Below are 21,159 nucleotides of genomic sequence, written 5' to 3'. Positions count from 1 at the left end.
GAAGCTGCCCACCTCCCTAATCAGACATCATAACAGCTCCTGGTGAGGCCTAAACCTGTAACCTCCACATGGTAGGAATCTATATTAGCATACATGTCTCGCTGCCCACTTCCCTGCAGTCCAACCCTTATTTTTTTTTACCCACCATGTTTCCATGGCAACCCCAGCCATTGAGGAGAACCGCCATCTATGTGATATCTCGGGTGTGAGCTTGGAAATTACGCTTCACTTGAAAAGTCCCTTAAATATTTATTAATTTTTGATGTGGTCACTCGGCAGACTTTGTCTTTCAGATAAAACTGCAGTGATTATATCACACACTGGAACCGCGGAGCGCCTGGCTGAATCGAACAGTTTCACATCCAAAAGTAACTCATAAGCCCAATTTCAGCCTCCTGACAAAACAGTCTGAGTCCCGGGTTTATACTGTCTTTCACTGTAATTGCATTATCTGCCTGTAACATTTCTGTCGATAGCATTAGACTTAGAAAAAAAGGCAAAAATCGATAAGAAAACAGTAAAGAACCACTTGCAAAGAAAGTTTAAATATAAACTGGCTGCTTTTATACTGCTTTATGCCTTGGGGCGACTGTTTCATGTGTTTGAATAACCCTGTGGGCGAAAAGCTGAAAGGGTAACGGCACTAATGAAAATCTGAGACAAAAAGGGAAAACAATGTGGTGTCAGTGGGCGTCAGTAATGGACATTTTAAGACATACAGTCATGTTATTACTCTGCTTTGTAACTCTCTTTCATTCCTCATTAATTGAAATGTATTTACTTTCTGCCCATGGATGCTGTTGAACCTGAAAAGATAGATAGATTAGTCAAATGCACTTCATGCTTGATTAACTGGGTAATTAGTTTTCTCTTTCATTCACTCAGGAAATATCAAACATGTTGCACCCACTGAGAGAAGACTTGACAGCGATCGGCCTCCAGACTCTGTGAACCTCTGCTCCTCTCTACTTCAGCCAGCTGAGTCCTGCTACCTGATCCTGCCATGCTGGGTGTCGTGCTCTGCCCCCGGTCGTTGGCCAATTCGGCCCATTATTGGCCTCTACCCATGCTCCTGCTGGAGCTGCTGATACCGGGAGTCCTTCCCAACATCTCCAGATTAACACCCGCGGCCAAACGTGAGATCATCATGGACGGGGACTTGGTGATTGGAGGCTTGTTCCCGGTACACCATAAAGGTGATGGGATGGAGGACTGTGGTAAGATCAACAAGGAGAGAGGGATCCAGAGACTGGAAGCCATGCTGCTGGCACTTGATGAGATTAACTCCAGCGACCGCATCCTTCCCGGACTCCAGCTGGGCGCCCACATTCTGGACACCTGCTCGAAGGACACATATGCTCTGGAGCAGTCCCTTGATTTTGTCAGGGCCTCCCTCACCAAGGTGCACGATCCAGGCTTCATCTGCCCTGATGGCTCCAGACCCGTCCAAAATGAGGTTCCACTTGCCATCTCTGGGGTCATTGGAGGATCATACAGTGACGTTTCCATCCAGGTAAATTAGCAAATTAATTTATCTCTCAATAAATATCCACAACCTTTCCCTCACCTTAACCATAGTTGCAATGCACAGACTTTGCATAAAGAAAGACTGTAAAAAACCTCTGCATCAGACATTTGCAGAATCCAATACTCACGTTGTTGTCAAGTCAACTTAAGCTCACGGGAAGGCGTATAAATAGCATAACCTTTTAAGGACATTCTGCCTGTCATGGTAACACATTTTAGGCTTTTTGCGTCATTTGAATCCTCGTCATTACCGTGAAACAGCCGCAGTTAGGTTTAGGCAACAAAACCACTTAGTTAGTTTTCGAGAAAAACATCATGGTAGGGTTTAAAATAAGTACTTAAACTCAGTGAAACATAAACAACGTAATGTAAGTACGGAAAACATGTCACAAACATCACTACTGAAACCTCAAAATAACTCTTTGGTACACAAACAACGGTCTCCTGGTTAAAAGTCCTGTTTGTTTGCCCCATCTGCCTCCACTCCTACCCACCAGAAGTATTCTTTTTTAATCTTTACTGTACACGTATGCATTTACATTACAGTCAGTACAGACTTTATGGCATTAAATTACACGCAAAAAGCTAGAATGGCGTTGTTATTGCAGGCTAAATGACTTACAAATTGTCTGTGTCATAGTTAAACCATTTGGTGAGTAGGGTTGGGATTGAAGCATCAACATTCACACAGAGATGTCCATCACTTTGTCAGCGACTTCATTTACGCCTTGCAAAGGATACTGACCTTTCACACACACGCACACACGCACGTATGAAAGGTTGCCAAAGGCTATGCATCTGAGCATAATTAATTTATTCTGATTGCCCTCACACGCCACAATTACCATGATGCACTGACTGTTGATGAGACAAAGTGTGTAGGTATAATTCAGTTTCATAACACATTCATTATTTATACACACACGCTCACACAGATTAAGCTCTATCTTTTCATTTGTAGCAAAGCTTTGGAACAGTAAACTATACGCATATAAAGATGATTTTTATTAGCAGCGTAGCGCGTGGCCGTACTTAATGCTTTAGTCACGTAGACTTCATTGGCTTTCACATAGTGACAGTTCACATTACTGTGGTGGCCTACAATTATTTTCATGCTTATAGCAATTGGTTGACTAGTTGTTTCCTCTTATAGCTATTGGAAATTCACTGTATACAAAACATGTTATTACATCTTAACTGAAAAGATGTTAGGCTAATGCTGATTTACTAGATCTTGCAAAAACACCAATGTTCCATCCATCCATCCATCCATTCACTTTTTCTTATTCAGAGTCGAGTCATGGGGGCAGCAGACTTAGCAGGGTATTCCAGACCTCCCTCTCCCCAGCAGCGTTTTCCACCTCTTCCAGGGGGACCCCGAGGCGTTCCACGGCCAGATGAGATGTATAATTCCCCTTCCTGGTCCACCCCGGGGCCTCTTACCAGTTGGACGTTTAGAAAAACCTCTAAAGGGAGGTGTCCAGAAGGCATCCTGATCAGATGCCCGGACCACCTCAGCTGGCCCATTTCGACAAAGTAGTAGCAGCTCTACTCTGAGCTCCCTCCGAATGTCTAGGATCCTCCTAACCCTATCTCTAAGGCTGAGCCCAGACACCTTACGAGGGAATCTCATGCAATCTCAGTCTTTCGGTCACTACCCAAAGCTCATGACCACAATGATTTAGTCTATAAAGTACAATGGTAACATCTTTTCCACCAACATTTTTTTTTATTTCACAAAAATGCATTCGGTTTCCAGTGCTCCACACCCATCTCTGATAAATCTACGACTGAGGTTGGCTGGTAATGTCACTGACCCTGCTCCCTAATTTGATAGGACATCACATTAAGGGACACTTCAGAGTGGCTTGTTCAAATGGTACAATTTCATCACATTAAAAAGTTGGTTAAACAGCAATCACAGGATTACCGGCTGCATGTTTTAACAGCACTTGAATAACACCCAAAAGGCAAAATCCACCACAGATCATGACAATCCTTCTCCTCCACAATAACCCTTTTTCGAACACGGAGGATGTTTCTTTTGGCAACATACATGATGGGAAACACTTCCCTGATTTGCATCCATTTAAAAGGTCAGAGCTGATTAAAACACGTGTTGGGTGCAACAATTACACACACAGCATGAGATTTTCACACATGACGTACATTAAGAATTACATGAATATTCTATATTACACCTGGAACTCCTGATGACTGAATCACTGCATACAAATATGCAGCAGTTGTTATGCAGCCTAATGAGTTTACATGCTACTGTATGAAGATGGCATTGTGAGTATAGATGTTGAAAATGTTCAGTTAATTAATGAATGTCAAATCATTCAGTTTTAGATGTTGGGTCATCGGGGTTGATTGTAAAGATGTAATGATACTCATTAATGTATTCCAGTGTTTCCCAACAGAGAGGTGGAGGTTGAGTATTTATTGACCAGCTAAGCCCAAGAAGGGGGGGGGGGGGGGGGGGGGGGGGGGTGGAGTTTTGGGTGACAAAATATATTTTAGATCAAAAATAACATACGGAATAATAAAAGAGCATCAAAGAGCAGTTGATGCCAATGAATCCAAATAGAAAACAATATGACACACGTTCAAAAACCACAGATGCACAGGCTGAAGCCAGAGCTCATTATTTCTGTACACTTCCTACAAGCTTTCAGGCAATAAGTCCTTGTGGCGCACTAATGCTGAAATACTAATTATTTATCAGACAGTTTATACTTTTTTTAAGTGGCTGTGTGCTACAATTATTTTGTTACTCACTGCAAACATGTACCCATTTCCTGTAACTCAAATACGCTTTCCTTTCTTTTTTTTTTTTTAGCATATCCTGTTTTCTTCTTCCATTTTTTTCGAATCATATAGCTAGCTCTCATTTTAAAGAAATACTTTTGGAAAACTTTATTTGCCAATGAGAGTTAGATGAGAAGACAGATACCATACTCATGTTTGTCTGTTAAATATGAAACTACAGCCAGGACACGGTTAGCCTAGCTTAGCATGAAGACTGAAATAGCTGGGAAACAGCTACACCGGCTTTGTCCAAAAGTAAAAAACAGACACTTATCACTAATTCATACATGTTAAAGTGTTTTTTTAATTCATACAAAAGCTTAAGGGAAAAACAGCTAATTGTTGTTCCAGGGTGTTATGTACTAAACTAAGCTAACAATCTCCCAGCTGCCATAGTCATTAACAGACAGATATAAGAGTAATATTCTTCCCAACTAACTCTCGAAAAGAAAGCAAATATGCTTTCCCCCCCCAAAATGTCAAACTACTCCTTTGAGCAACCTCTAAATCTTTTCAAGTATACTGTTTTTCTTTATGATATGTAGAACTGTCATAAAACAAATATTTTATAATTCCCCTTTTGAAGTATGAAAATTGTATTTGTATTTGAAATCTAGATAGATAGATAGATAGATAGATAGATAGATAGATAGATAGATAGATAGATATATACTTTATTCATCCCCAGGGGGAAATTAGTTTGTAGCAGCAGCAAACGAAGTTACAGAGTAAACATAAAATATTAAGTATGGAAGATGCTCAATATATACAATACAATAAATAACAGAGCAGAATATAATACATTTAAAGAAAATATAATTAAATAAAAAAATAAATTAAAAAATGCACAGTATATACAATAACATAGAATGGTATTAAATGAACTAACTAGGTAAACTAAACAGTATTTATCTAATACCACACAGTAATATATAAATGCTGCAGCCTCTTTGACCGTGGTTCCCGTCTGCTAAAACAGCATCACAATATGATCCAACCTTTGAGAAGTTTGCCAGGAGTCTGCAGTAATGAGTGCTTCATGTCAGCATGCTGAAGCCGAATGGAGATCACATTCATAGACAGACAGACTGGACAGAGGATGTCCACCTTACCACGTGGAATAATTTAAAGCCTATAAACACAGCGCTTCTTCACTTAGAAAGAAGTGGAAAATATAGATCTCCTCCTGTTACGTTAGTTACAAGGCTTTGATAAAAGAACAGCCTGTTTTTAAGAGGCATGAGAAGGACTGTGTGTCTCACTGTGAATGAGTCTTCAGCGACCACACAGTCACAAAAAGGAGCTCACTGCTTTTGAGTGTTTTTGTATGAATTTGAATACATACCTCTACTGTCACTTCGCTCAACAGCCTCTTTGTTAGCGCCCTTCACTTACTGGGCGCTTTAATGAATCGAGCCGTGAGAGTGCCGAGAAGCCCGTGGTGGGATTATTTGGAGAGGTCACTGATTTACACAGTCCCTATTTATCCCAGAGAAGCACTTTGTGGGGATGAGGAGCGTTTTAAAACTGAGCAGGACAAGTGCCAGGGATGGGACTTTGAGAGGAGCTGCTTTTCCCATCTGTGGGGTGCCTCTCCATTGGCTGGCAAGGACTAGTCCACCTGCGTGTGGAGAGGAGGCCGACGCTGCCTGCGACTGGGGCCAAGGACGAGATGTGGGAAAGATGGTAGGAGACGAGCCAGTTTCTCCTCAGCCTGAAAAGGATTCTTTCATAATTAGCCGAGGAATATTTGGAGGCTTTCGTCATCTTCTTACTCATGCTGGTGTATGTTGTCGTCCCTGTGGTCGTCTCACTGTTCAATTTTTTTTGAAAACAGTCTTTATTGCCATCTGGAATGTTAGCTATATAGAATGGACCATGATGAAAGATGACTCAGTCCTAACAGCCTCCACGTTCTACAGTTATGAATTTATTAACCCAGCCACATAGAGCCATGATGAAAAAAAGAACAATGGAACCATTCTGAACTATACCCACACTTCTGCAAAAATAACATTATCTTAAAATTCACAAGCCACTATACTTTCACACTCACAAGGTAAAAAAAGCTGAAATCTGCTTAGAGGCATAATTACAACTTTGGACTTCATGCAAATAACTTTAAGCTCAAATGAAGTTCAACTGTTGCACACGTCTTTAAATAATTATGCAAACAAAGAGGACAAATCAAGTATATTTGTGCTTATAATCATTAAAGAATATGAAATCATTGCAGGACAGTTCAACACCCTATCTCTAAGTAATATGGCACTACTGTATGAGCCATTCTCCCTTCAGATGATAGTTATTGAGATCCTAGTATCCACAAAATGTAATATCCTAAAACATACTCTCCAAAATCACTAAATCCTTTAAGACCATTAGACAAACTGTCAAATGACTGCTGAGGCTGCTGGGAAGGCCAACAACAATTTGAGGTTATAAGAGTTCATATCTGTCCTGCAATACGTTGGTGTTTAATATTTTTGGTTTGTGGTGTTTTATTAGGTCTGTTTATGTGTCTTGCAGATGAACCGGAGAGGGCTCTATCTTTATTGTGTTTCTGTCTTCACAGATTGCGTCGGCTGAAAAGAAATCCTGCTTTTGTGTTAACTTCAAAAGGGTCTTGTTTATCATGTGATATTATAGCTGAATCCCCTTCAAACTCCCCTCTTCTTCTTCTTCTTCTTCACTCCGAGAGACTGTTGTTTTTTAACTGAACATTTTTGCACATTCGGTGCACATAGCTACCTAATTAGCGCGCCAGAATGTGATTCAAAGTGAAGGGAAACATAGTAATGACTGGAAAGGTTGGTTAGAGTCAGGACCCACACGGTCAATGTTATTGCTAGCCTATTGATTTCTAGATGCAGTTCCCTTCATCTTGTCTGTTTAAGAGCTGTTGTTTTTTCACACGGTATCACAGGAATAACTTACCAGCCGTTGCTCTGAACCTGTGGCTGGTATTTACAACGGTGTGTGACAGAAGCACTGCACTCCAGTCTCAATAACGGTTTATTTCATAGCTAGCTAGAGGCTAGAAGTGATATTTCAATGTTTCAAGCTAAGCAGGAAAAATGTTCTGAGATGTCTCCTTGTACTTGCGAGTGGTTCGAAAGGTTGCTCTTGTGCCGAGCATTGTTTTACTGGTGGGAGGAAATAATAGATGTAAGTTTAATGCGAAGAATTGTCTTCTCCTCAAACAGCGCATGCAAGCAGATCAACACTTATTTCTTTCTGCTGCTGCATTCCCAACTATACAAGCTCTTATATTAAGTCCCAGCTCTGACACACAGACAGGAATATATGCAGTATGATCTTATGTATAAAACATATCTGTTTACATGTGCATTTTCTGATTTGAAGATCACATTATTTGTTTAGGCCTTTGTTGTATGTATGCTTCTGTGTGTGTGTGTGTGTGTGTGTGTGTGTGTGTGTGTCTGTGTGTGTGTGTGTGTGGGTGTCTGCAAATGCAGCACACGTCGAGTTCACTTAAATAAAGAAATGTGCTGTCCCTCGCTTTCAGCAAACAATACCTCACATGAGATTACAGTTCTGAAATCAGGCCAAAAGTTACTGAAGAAAATACTTTTTCATCATTTCCTATTTCTTCGAATCAAAATGTATTGCCCCAATTGGGTCAACACTGTCTCATAGAAATGTTTCTTTTCTCATATTTACAAGATCCTTATCACTTTCAAGATCAAGATGTATTTTCATATTTCTCTACATACCAAATCATTCAGTTTTTACAAGAAACCTTTAAAAAAAAAAATATGTTTTAGTTGTCATCTAAAATACAAGCATTTAGGAGGCTTACTGTATATACATATACATATATATATATGTATATAATTTGGGCTGCTGGTTGTACAACATCTGTGTTTCATTTTGGAATTAAATGGCATTTTAAATGAACTACACTGAGAACAAACATTGAGATTGTTAAATTAGTTAAACTCCATTTTAATTAGAGTGTACTTCATTGAATTTGTCTTCAGCAACCATCAATAAACACATGCTGTGGTTCAGTTTTGGTCAAAGCACCTTGTTTGCATTGTCGTTACACGTGCGCAGTATAGGATTTACTTATGCAAACACCCCCATGATTCACACAGGACATTTGTTTTTGTGATTACGTTTTTGCTGTTAATTGTCAGCAGTCAGATTTCAATTCAAATACAGTATACCAAAGTTAATAGCGATGTGCATCATATCCATTATGCATAACTTGTATTTCTGAAACTTTGGTAAGTGGCAGTGCACTGAACTTTCACTCTGCATGCCATCTACTGTATCTACTGTAGGGCTCAGCTTGACAGGGGCCTCGGGGACATACAGATGGACTTTCCATATTAAAAGAATCATGACAGACACATGAGTAAGAGATTGCCCATGTTCCAGCTGTCTCATATCTTCCCTTAATGCCTGGAATCCTATAATACTGCTCCTCGTGGTGCATCTTGCACTCATCATATCTTCAGACTCAGCTACAGCTTATGGATTCATAAGTTTTAAGATCTGTAGACGAGGAACTTTAAAATGGGATTTGCATGCAGTCTATTTTATTATATTATAACAATATTGACTGAACAGATGTTGACACAAATATACCATATTCATTAGCTTGTCCCAAAGCTAGACACCAGTATCACTATACTCTCTAATTCCCGTTGTCCGTGAAATATCAGAGCTCAATGCAGTCCACCTTCTTTGACATGTTTAGATATTGCTGTAAAGATTGACAGGAAAGTGCGACCACATAGGTGACTGTCGACCTAAACTAAACTGCACGCTGTAAACATTAAGCACACATTATATATTGATCATGCATGGGCTGTTCTTCATGTAAAACATTTCTTGGAAGCTTGTGTCACAGAGGGGACATAGAGAAGTGTAAATCCAGTGCTAAAAGTGAGGATGAGAGCTAAGGGAACTATAAATGGGATCCTCGTAAATGTTTTCTTGCTTGGTGCACGAATAAACGCATCTTTTTTATTTAAAGATCCCCTCCAGTCATGTTTAAGATATTGAAGAAAATGCTGCTTTGAATCTTAATTACTTCTCCCTCATCCTGAAATGTGAATATGCTAATTTCCTTCATTTAGAATGTCTGCTGGATACAAGACTACTTCACTTAGTAAGTAGGTCTAGTCTCTGTATGTTCACCAGTTGCAAACTGGACTAAAATTGGTTTCTAAACTTGTAGTGATGTCACACATATTGCTCGCACATTACACGCGTCTCAAAATTAGATTTAAGATGAGCACAGAATAACAATGTAAAAAGACACATGAATATGAGATAGAATATCTTAACAAACTGGCTCTGCACTCTACAACTACTGGACTTTAATGTTTTAAACATGAAGAATATGACATAAACTGCAATATAATAGTGCAATATCCATCTATTTATGCTTTGGTCAAAACTAGTTGAATATTGAATATTTTGGACTAGACTTTAGTCCCTGTCTACCAAACAAGCCACTGACATTAATGGATATGAACAAAACTCTTCTTCTTGACATATGATGACATACTTTGCAGTTGCATAATAATTTTGTATGAAATATTATTCAAAGACTGCACTGTGTTTATAAGAGCATGTTCTATATCACTGCGCACTACATTGCAAAGTTTGAATTTAAAGAAACACTGAAGGAAAGGAGACATTCATAACTTCTACTTTATAAGGAAACATCATAGAAAATAATCACTGTTTCACTAATGAACCTACTTAATACTAAAACCAAAACAAGACCTTAACTGCGTAATTAACTTTCATAATCATTAGGATGTATTAGATATAACCATTAATGCTAATGAGGTCATTAATCTAATTAATGCAATTATTTGCATATTCCGCCATTCTTTATGTATACCGGTAGTTGTACATACTTTATTTCACAGAGCCACTAGAAATGTCCAATTAACATTATTCAGAGTAATAATATAAAAAAAGTATTACTTTATGTAGTTAATATAAAAATATATGCAAGAGAGTGCCTTAAAATCCAATCAGACCTTATTATACAGGGAAGCTGTGGTGTGAATATGCCTCTGTCATGAATTATTTTAGACACTGTGGTCTAAGATACAGCACGCCATATTTGGGAACCTCTTTTGGATTTTAAACCAGTGGACCGTGAAGAGCACCTAATTGGTGCAGTTGTGATCCAAACAAGCTAAAGTGGGCTATGTCTTGATGTGTTCAGGTTACAGTAAAGTCTACTGTTCTACACTGACTATGATGTAGCTTAGTGGGAGTCTTGAATGAATTAGTGTCAGTCAAAGTGTCTGCAAAGCTTGCACACTGTACCATCTACAGTGGTGGGACTTAATTAAGAAATAAAATGCAAGTTTGGAGTTTGTGGCGTTTCATGAAATGAGAGAAAATTTACAGTATGATACGCCTGAGTCAATACTGTGGTTGTGTACTTATCTGACTTGTCGATGGAGAGAGCGAGAGGGAAATACCACATGACGACGAACAGACGGTTACTGTCACACACTCCAGTCACGTCCTGAAAGGTGCGCTGTCAAGCTTCTGCAAGAATCTACTGATGAAGGCCAAAAGCCTGTCTGAAAATCCTGCCAGAGGAAACTACCTTATTACTATGCAAGTGTGACTGACTTGCTGTGGCTGCTCATACTCTGCTGCATACAAAGTACTGTATATATCCAAGGCAACATAAATGAATCCGTCAATGCAGGGCTTTTGTCCTGTTCCCTATAAATCCCGTCTCTCAGCGGCTAATTTGATGAGACCTCTGCCCTGTATTCTGCTATAAACAGTGGATAGGACTACTGCCGGGTGCAGTGGGCTTGTCTAAATACATCATATTTACTTAATTCATCCCCTCAAGAACTTGTATCGTGCCCGTGTTTTCTGCTGGCTCTTGTCTTTGGGGTGTTTTAGCTTAAGGAGGTTTAGCACACGGCCACTTGCAGATCAGGGTTAATGCCAGTATATTTCAACAGAGTGTGTTGGCATTGGATATTCATTGCCAAGTAGTGTCCTCTGTTTGTCTCAGTCCAGTAATGCATGCTTACAGATGCTTCACTTTATATTAAGGCTGGCCATAGCAATACAAATGTAGACGTGTCAGAGGAGGGAGTTGAGCTATCAGAGAGAGAGAGCAATGCAAGAAAAGGAAGGAACTAGAAAGTAAATACAGCTTTGTGAGTTTGTACGTATACTGAAGGCACAGCGGTTCTTTGAGCTAAATGCTAACATCAGCATGCTAATGCTCACAATGAGCATTCGCTCACCATCTTAGTATAACAGTTGAATGAGATTTATTTTAACATCTGTTCTTGAGTTTTTCCTGTTAATATTCAAATCCTTTTTCTTTTTAGACTATACTATATCTTATATCTTATATTATACTATAGATTGAACTTTGATAAGATACATATTTGCAAGTTTAGCGTCTTAGCAAACATAAGTAATTTAGCGAATATATATGAAGCTGAAAGGAGTCATTGGTTTGGTCATTAAACAAAATATTGGACAAAAAAAAAAAGAAAGTTGTTACAATTCACCTTTGGGGACTGACCGAGACATTGCCCCGCTAGAGCCATTCCACTAGCATGCCTAAAAAAAAATAGTTGTGTATGTTCTGGGTATGCACTACATGCAGAAAAGTGTGCTCCAAGTGCACATACAGCATAAAACGATACTTTTAATGGGACTTAGTGTGACTGTGGAAGATTCCAATTACATCCACGGGGATGCAATTTTTTGGGAAGCCTCCCGGCAAACAATGGTCCCTGAGGGAGGAGGTAGTCATAGTGAAGCTCATGGGTATTCACTAATCATCCCCATGAGGGATCCTGCAAAATGACAAGTTTTCACCAGCTCTCTGTTATAGTTGGCTCTGTAATGCAGTGTGGGACAATAATTGCCATGATTTTATGATACTCTAACATTATCATGTATGCAGGCTTGTGACCAACATGGATGCCTCGCTGCTGAGTTTTCACTCAAAGATTATCATCCAACCCTGTTGAACTCAGCAGCACCAGCTATCATCTCCAGAATAAAATCAATAAGGATGCCTGGGTTGCTGTGGGCATCATAACTTCTGGCAGAATCTGTTATGAGACTTTAATGACTTGACAGAATGGCTTTAACTCGAAAAAACCGGAAACAATTCTTATCTCTGTGCCATTGTTGCTATTGTTATCTGACACTCTCTGGGAGGGGATTTGTGGCATTAGCTGCTTGTGATGTGGATCCCTGACAGAGCAAACAGTTTGAGATAGAGGAACATTGAATTGTCGCTGTTTCCACCGCCAGTCTCCGCCACGGAGCTGAAGCACATCAGACAGCAGCTCTGCCCTTTCATGGCTCCACTTCACCTACAACCAGATGGATATCTACAAGCTAAGAAGCAAAAAGGTTTAACAATACTTGAGGGATTTGAAATGTAGCATTGCGGCATTTTGTTGAAGAGGTCAATTGTAAAGACGTTTATCACAATGACAGCACATTCTGAGATTATGAATTTCATCTTGAGGGAAAATATGACCTTACTGCGCTCACAGTTGTTGGCTATCGTCATGCCATTTAAACCACATAATTGTTGTAACATTCAATTATCAATTTTCCTCCCTGCCAGCTGCACAATAATCTGCAACTGTATCACTCTGTTAAAGTGTTTCGAATCAATGTTTTTAGAATAAATAATAATAAAAAAACGTGTGTTATGTGACTAAGATGCCTACCATGTAGCAACAAAATCCTTAAATTCATTCTTGACCATTATGCATGCCTTGCTTCTTCCATCGTTCATGTTGCTCCATACTATGACACTATATCCAATAAAAGTGACCTAATGAAATATTTGTCCTCTCTTTCACCAGGTGGCCAACCTCCTGCGATTGTTCCAGATCCCTCAGATCAGCTATGCCTCCACCAGTTCAAAGCTCAGCGACAAGACCCGCTATGATTACTTTGCCCGCACTGTACCGCCTGACTTCTACCAGGCCAAGGCCATGGCAGAGATCCTGCGTTACTTCAACTGGACCTACGTGTCGACAGTAGCATCAGAGGGCGACTATGGTGAGACTGGCATTGACGCCTTCCAGCAGGAGGCTCGCACTCGCCAAATCTGCATCGCCACTTCAGCCAAGGTAAGCCGCACCATGAACCGCCAGGGCTATGATAATGTGATCCGCGCTCTGCAGCAGAAGTCCAACGCCAAGGTGGTCATCCTGTTTACTCGCAGTGAAGACGGCCGTGAGCTGCTGGTGTCCGCTGCTCGCATGAACGCAACCTTCATCTGGGTGGCCAGCGATGGATGGGGAGCACAGGAGAGTGTGGTGAGGGGCAGCGAGACAGCAGCAGACATGGCTTTCACCATCGAGCTGGCCTCCTACCCAATCAGAGAGTTTGAAGACTACTTCACCAAGCTGAACCCGTACACCAACACCAGGAACCCGTGGTTCAAAGAGTTCTGGGAGCACCGCTTTGGTTGTAGCCTCCAGGAACCAGGCTGCAGTGAACACAGCCTCCGAGATGGACTTTTTGAGCAGGAGTCCAAGATCATGTTTGTGGTAAATGCAGTCTATGCCATGGCCTATGCTTTGCACAACATGAGGCAAGCTGTATGCTCCAACACATCCAAGGTCTGTGAAGCCATGAAACCAGGTAACGGCAAAAGGTTCTACAAGGAGTTCATCTTGAAGACCAAGTTTGAAGGTAAACACAGAAATGAAAGAAAACTCAGACAAAAAGGTTCACTATAACAAGAATGCTTGTGTTTTATGTGCCTTTTTCGTGTGAAATAGTTTGTAAATAGCTGACAGTGGATTTAAATTCATTGGCAAATGGGGGGTATCACTGGATGTGCATGCCACTGGATTAAGACAGCAAATGATTTTGTCTGCAGCACTGAATGGGGACTTGTAATTAATCAATTAGCAAATATAGCTCATGACTTAGCTTGGATGAATGAGTGGGAGGGGAACCTATCTAGAACATATTAGTCTGAGAATATTGGGAATTGGTTGTATGAAATAATGGAATGTACCATTAGTCAATGCCAACTTCAGAATTTATACATATTTAACACATATATAGTTTTGTATATATACACAACTCCACACAACTCAGTTAGACAACTCAAAACAATGATTCATTTCAGAACAATCGTGTAACAAAATCAATTGTTTCCTCTTTTTTGTTTTCTATTATCCTTTTTTTGTATTTTTTTCTACCAGCTCCATTCAGACCTGTCGACACACAGAACATGGTGCGCTTTGACTCTTTTGGCGACAGCATCAGCCGCTACAACATTTTTCATTACCACAAAGAAGAGGGAAAGTTTGTTTACAGAAAGGTTGGCTACTGGGACCAAAGCCTGACCCTGAACACCAGCCTGGTACCGTGGCCTGACCTCGTACCACCCACCTCCCAGTGCAGTGACCCCTGCAGGAAGAACGAGGTGAAGAGCATGCAGCCTGGAGATGTGTGCTGCTGGATCTGTATCCCATGTCAGCCCTACCAGTACCTTCAGGATGCATTCACCTGTGCTGACTGTAGCTTCGGTCAGTGGCCTCTGGCTAACTTGACTGGCTGCTATGATCTTCCTGAAGAATATATCCGGTGGGAGGACGCGTGGGCCATTGGACCAGTCACCATCTCCTGCCTCGGTATACTGTGTACTCTGTCGGTAGTGGGCCTGTTCTTCAAGCACAATGAGACGCCTGTGGTTAAAGCAAGTGGACGTGAACTCTCTTACATCCTCTTGTTGGGAGTGCTGATGTGCTACCTCATGACATTCATCTACATCGGCAAACCGTCCACCGCTGTTTGCACCCTACGTCGTCTAGGCCTGGGCACCTCATTCGCTGTGTGTTACTCAGCTCTTCTAACCAAGACCAACCGTATCGCTCGCATCTTCAGCGGGGTGAAGGATGGAGCCCAGCGGCCGCGCTTCATCAGCCCCGCCTCCCAGGTAGCGATCTGCGGCGCTCTTATCTCCTGCCAGTTGCTGGTGGCTGTTATATGGCTGCTGGTGGAGGTGCCAGGAGTTCGGAAGGAGGTGGGCCCGGAGAGGAGAGACGTGGTCACCCTCAAGTGCAGCAGCAGGGACTCCAGCATGCTCATGTCACTCACCTACAACTGCATCCTCATTATCCTCTGCACCGTCTACGCATTCAAGACGCGAAAGTGCCCTGAAAATTTCAACGAGGCCAAGTTCATCGGCTTCACCATGTACACCACCTGCATCATCTGGCTCGCTTTTCAACCCATCTTCTATGTCACTGCCAGTGACTACAGGGTAACTATCTATGAAAATGTTTCTTTATAATGTCAACTGAGTATGAGTATAATTTATATTTCTAGAAACTTCTTAAGGCCACTGTTGTGGAATAATGTACACAAAGTCTATAAATGACCATCCCCAGTGTGTTTATCATTCCTAAAGAAGAAGGTGTCACTTTCACATTCCATTTGATCACCGTCACCCAGACTCATGAAAGAGCGAGATTTCATTTCATGTGTGCTGAAGGATCTTTCAAGACAAGAACAAAGACACTGGAGACAGATCAGGCTGGAATATACAGATAGAAATAATTGATGACACTCAAACTGAGTCATAGAATCATGGCATTACTAAATGCTTAATGACACATTTCAAGTGCACAAAATAATTTGTGGAGATTTATTACAGTTGTTGTTGTCATATTCTAAAATCACAACTGACGCTATGGTGAACTCACCAAGTAGTGTTGTGGCCTGTAGTAAAAATAATTGTAAGCAGGGACATGGAGTGCTGGCCCATTTAGTGGCACTGCCTCCTGTAACGGTCTGAGGAAATATGACATATCTGCTGCAGAGTTGTCTCAAGGAAATAACGTTGTGCAGCCTTCAGCCTTTGCAAAAAGGTTAAATGCTGCATTTACTCTGCATCTCATTTATGACATTGAATAAATTGGCTGAATATGCATAACTATTACTGGACTTGCTTGAGATGCTGCGGCAGGCCAACAATTTGAATATATACGTTTTATTTTCCCCAAGTAGAAAATGTATAGCTGCAAGGACAAATGAATGTATTTATACATGCTGCGTAAAATAAAGACAAATAAGACAAAACAACGGGCACAAAGCTGATAGACCATGTAAGTTATGAGTGCCGGTGCCTTAGGCAGACTCAAGGCTACTGTCACAGCATTTGGTCATGGTGTGCATCAAGGCCTTTGCTTTGCAAACAGATGGGGGGAGGTCTAGATCACACAAGCTTTGTATCATCATGGGGCTTTTCATGTCTGTAGTGATCAGCTTTCCCGGCACCAAAACCGCGAACCTTTACCTTTACCTCTCCCGATCCCCAGTGGGATTTTTGAGACCAGCCGATCTTTGTAGAATATACGGCTTTATACTGAAGAAGCAGCAGTAATTGAGAGGATGAGAGGTTTGCCACTGCAGCAGAAACCTTGATGCTTTGGTTCTGTGTGACACCAATAATAATGGCTGTTAGTTCAGTTGCCACATTTCAAATTAGGGTTGGATAGCACAGAAGTATTCTAATGAGAGACTAGCCTCGTTGCCCAGTGAATCATGATGAACTCAAGGTTTCACAGATGGATACAGCTATTATCTAATGTTCAGAAACTTGTACTATATCAACTCTCCTTCATCTGAACCATTTCATTTTCTTATTTGATCAAAACATGAACATTATCACTGTAAGAATAGTCAATGCCTGATGTTTGTGCACTATATCCTGGTTAGTTATACATTCATTCATAAATTCTTCATTTTTAAATAGATGGAATAGATTAGAGGAGTTGCAGTAAATTACAATACTGAATCATAATAGACAAAGGAAAGTGTGAAAATAATTGATTATGCAGTTGTACCCAAATTAAAATGCAAATTTTCTATAAAGATATTTATTTAAGAAAGACATCAAACAAATCCTACAAATACAATAAAAGATGTAAGAAGGCACAGAGCATTGAATACATGTAAAAGTGTAACCTCATTCTCTTTGCTGTCAGTTCTAAAGTAAGAACTCTGATGGGTTCGCACGGTGCTGCAGTATGTCCTAATGGTGATTCATAATTATTTGTATAAAGAACTGTTAAATGGAAACAGCTTCATGGCTGAAAGAGATAAGGAGCTGCAGGCAAAAGAAAAGTGTAGTAGTATATTACCCACAGTCTTGGCGGTGTTTTCACCAGTTATTTTTTTGGTCTAGAATTTAAATTGATGAGGACTTAGCATATTTCTGCAGTGTTGTTGTTGGGGCGGTATGTTTAGAAGGCATTTCACTTCATGCTGTGGTTCTGCAAATAGAAGTTCCTAGACTGCAGGGGTAACCAGTGGGGTAGGAAGAGAGGCTGCTCTGGAAGATGACCCCAGCAGTCAGCTCACATTAACAGCTGAAATATGACTAACAAGGCCCTGACATTCCAGGACAGCCAGCTGTGCTTATTCCACATTCTTCTTCTTGCCCTCATATTCATGCACATACAAATACACAATTAGAATTGCTAACATTCATAATAGAAAACGTCACACACACACACACACACACACACACACACACACACACACACACACACACACACACACACAAGAGATTTATGTTTTTGTTGATGACTGCACGATACGACAGCTTAGGGCCAATTTTATCCTCTCAATTTTGCTAATTTAAAAGCAAACAAATACCGATAAAGCACATGATCTAACATATAATGATGATGTAGAGCTCATTAGGTGTACAGTGTATATTTGACAGGGAGGTCATGATTGGTTTGGGAGTGATTGGTTGTATGATTTTGGAATAGCCACAAGAGGGAATTTTACTTATTGGATTAAAGATTTAAGAATCACCAGAAACTAATCAAACTGTGAGTGAACTGACTTGATCAAAGGCCGGAGTGAAGTAACAGGTGTGCGTGTGTGTCTGTGTGTGTGTAGGTGTGTGTGTGTGTGTCTGTGAGTTTGATAGAGAGAGAGAGAGAGAGAGAGAGAGAGAGAGAGAGAGAGAGAGAGAGAGAGAGAGAGAGAGAGAGAGAGAGAGAGGGAGTTCCGGGACCAGGTGGCCTTTGAACAAACTTCATTAGTCCTTTTGAACACAAAAGGTTGAAATCCAAGTGCAAGCTGATATATTCATCTTCACCCACTCTCTGTCTCCTCAGGTGCAGACCACCACCATGTGCATCTCCGTCAGTCTGAGTGGTTCGGTGGTTCTCGGCTGCCTCTTCGCCCCCAAAGTTCACATCATCCTGTTTCAGCCCCAGAAAAACGTGGTCTCACTGAGAGTCACAGCCAACCGCTTCAGTGCCACAGTGTCTGCTTCTGCCTCCGCTCCCAGCTCCAGCTACTCTAAAGGTACTACTATCCATCCACTATATCTAGTACTCATCGCTCTCTGTAGTACTGTGAAGAAATTGTAAATGCCAGCACAAAGGTATCTGTGTTAATGAATGTTTCTGACTGAAGACTTCATCACAGATTTTGATTATATGATCGCATTTGTTCGGGCAATTTCAGCTGCAATAGTGTTGGGACCATGAGTCTCGGTTTCTAAAATAGGATATAAGTAATTACAATGTAATAAACAAAGAATTGCAACTTGAAATACACGGAACATTCATATTTTGTAAAACACCACCAAAAATGTAGAAACAGACAATATTGAATGTTTTTGTGTCAGTGTGGCTAAGCAATTCATATCCAGTGATTATGTTTATTTTCATGTTGGATAAGTAAGTCTTATCTAAAGCTCATTAATAAACCAACGATTAATTCACAGCGCAACATTATAAATAAGCACAGACACAAAAAGCTACAACTTTGCAGTTAAAGGGTTAATGCTAGTTTAACTGCTTCGCCTTGACTAAAGACATCTTAGTCATCTGAAGATTATCTTTTGATGTAATGATTTAGAACCATGACGTGGAGGAAGTATTTAGACATTTTACTGAAGTAAAAGTGGAAATACAACAATGTAAAAATACTCAATTACAAGTAAAAATCCTGCATTTAAAAGTGTGTGTTATGCAGACAAACTGCCTCTGTGATTGTTGTATTGTTATATAATATACTGGATTATTGTGACAGATGCATTCATGTGTAAGTATCATTGTACTGTTGTAACTGCATAATATACTGGTGAGATCGTATGTTTTGTAAGTAGTCTTAACCAGCAAAGCAGCTGTCAAATACAGTAAATGTGTAATAATAAGAGGACTAGAAGTATAAAGTAACATAAAACAGAAGCACTCAAAATTCTACTTCAGTACAATACATATATATATATATATATATATTAGTTACAAGTTGCTTTCACTGAGAGCATTTAAACTGACATTTTTGTACCCTAACCAAGGTAGACCTGTAGAGATCTGTGTCTGGTCATTTCCATACTTTCGCTAACATTTCAAAATGTCCTTCTGACAAACATTTATTCTTCCAGGATCAGCCTCTAACTACGTGCCAGCGGTATGTAACGGCCGCGAGGTGGTGGACTCTACAACGTCCTCTTTGTGAAAAAAAAGAAGCTTCCTCTCTAAGCACAAGAGACCATCCCGTCGTTACTCATCCCTCCATCAAACAGGGCTGTGTACAACAGAGCCCCCATTCCATCCAACACGCTACAGAGAGGTAACTCTGTCTGGGTAGACTGACTGACAGCAGCAAAGGGTCATTCTTAACTGTGAAAGCTACGTGATGTTTCTACAGCGAGCAGTATGTATCAATTGTAAAGCCTTTTTGTATAGATTTATTATTCTGTGATCTCGTTGGTTTACAGATATAGATGTGATTAAATGCACTGTGCCTTGTCCTAAAGAGTCTTGTTGTCAAATGGGTGGTTGTGAAGCAATAGTGTTATACAGAACAAAAGGCTGTTCTTATCTTGTCCTTAAAGTGCTGTGAATATATCCAGATGTTGTAGACATTGAGAAAAAAAAAAAAGCTATGAAATACATTTAGCCCTTCTGTTCTACAAAATATGTGACTAACCTTTGTGAACGTGATGAAAAGTAGGCAAATAGACAATATAAAGGTGTGTTATTGTAGACTGGTATAACAGTGTGTGCTTTCCTGTAATTTATGGAAATAAAATGTTTTTTAATATTAAAAGATTAAATACTGTTTTGTTTGGGTTCACTCATGCAATTCTTGATACTATTATCAAACTAAATGCAGCTATTCAGAGACAATAACGGCTTTTGCGCACAGGTTTGACCCCCCTCCCCCTACTTTAAAACCAAATTAACTTCCTTTAAAATTTCTTCAGTTGAATCCACTTATAGTATTGCTTCCAATGAGTAAAAAAAACAAACCGCTGAAGATGTTAAGTTTGAGTTATCGTCAGGTGTAGCATGACGTTTAGGTCTGCTCTATTACAGAGACTTGTATTCGGTGCTCAGTAGTCAAAGCTATAACTATTGCTGTATCCATTCGTTGAGTATGTGCAATTATACATGTGTAGTGTCTATAACATGTATTCACCCAGGTTTTTCATCTTTTATACTGATTGGAGTTTCCTGATATTAAATTGTAAATAACCATCTCTAAACAACCCGCCGACTGTCTGGTCTGTTTTTACGGGTTACATGTACCTTAAGGAAAACTGCATCCCATCCAGGAGTGACTTTTACTAAATGAAAGGTGATTGTCAAAATGTTCAACTGTAAAAGTAGATATGTACAAACAATTGAATAATTAATATTTGTACGAGTGAAAAGGACAACACTTCTACCGAAGCCAAAGAGGACACCTGCTGGAATGTTGAAGAAAGTGCAAAACTAAACCGGCTTCATGATGTTAATCGCCTCTAAT

At 40.2% G+C, this 21,159-nt stretch overlaps 1 protein-coding gene across 1 annotated transcript; it reads left to right on the top strand.

The window, feature by feature from the left end:
• Positions 1-1,003: 1,003 nt before the first annotated feature.
• grm2b (glutamate receptor, metabotropic 2b) lies at positions 1,004-20,736 on the top strand. The gene is made up of 5 exons (XM_076110598.1): positions 1,004-1,513; positions 13,215-14,052; positions 14,574-15,637; positions 18,510-18,702; positions 19,790-20,736. The coding sequence occupies exons 1-5, from the start codon at positions 1,004-1,006 to the stop codon at positions 19,861-19,863; spliced, it is 2,679 nt and encodes an 892-aa protein (XP_075966713.1). The 3' UTR covers positions 19,864-20,736.
• Positions 20,737-21,159: the final 423 nt, after the last annotated feature.

This window comes from Anarhichas minor, unplaced genomic scaffold (assembly GCF_050575085.1).
Source record: "Anarhichas minor isolate MPS153535 unplaced genomic scaffold, ASM5057508v1 ptg000043l, whole genome shotgun sequence".
NCBI classification, from domain to species: domain Eukaryota; kingdom Metazoa; phylum Chordata; class Actinopteri; order Perciformes; family Anarhichadidae; genus Anarhichas; species Anarhichas minor.
Note: the sequence above shows the minus strand (reverse complement) of the source record. Positions and strands in the feature narration are given on the sequence as shown.

Bases quoted from the DNA above. Each gene is read 5' to 3' on its own strand.
- grm2b (XM_076110598.1), top strand. From the start codon at position 1,004: ATGCTGGGTGTCGTGCTCTGCCCCCGGTCGTTGGCCAATTCGGCCCAT. The intron at 1,514-13,214 runs GTAAATTAGCAA...CTCTTTCACCAG, and splicing joins ACAGTGACGTTTCCATCCAG to GTGGCCAACCTCCTGCGATT. The intron at 18,703-19,789 runs GTACTACTATCC...TTATTCTTCCAG, and splicing joins CAGCTCCAGCTACTCTAAAG to GATCAGCCTCTAACTACGTG.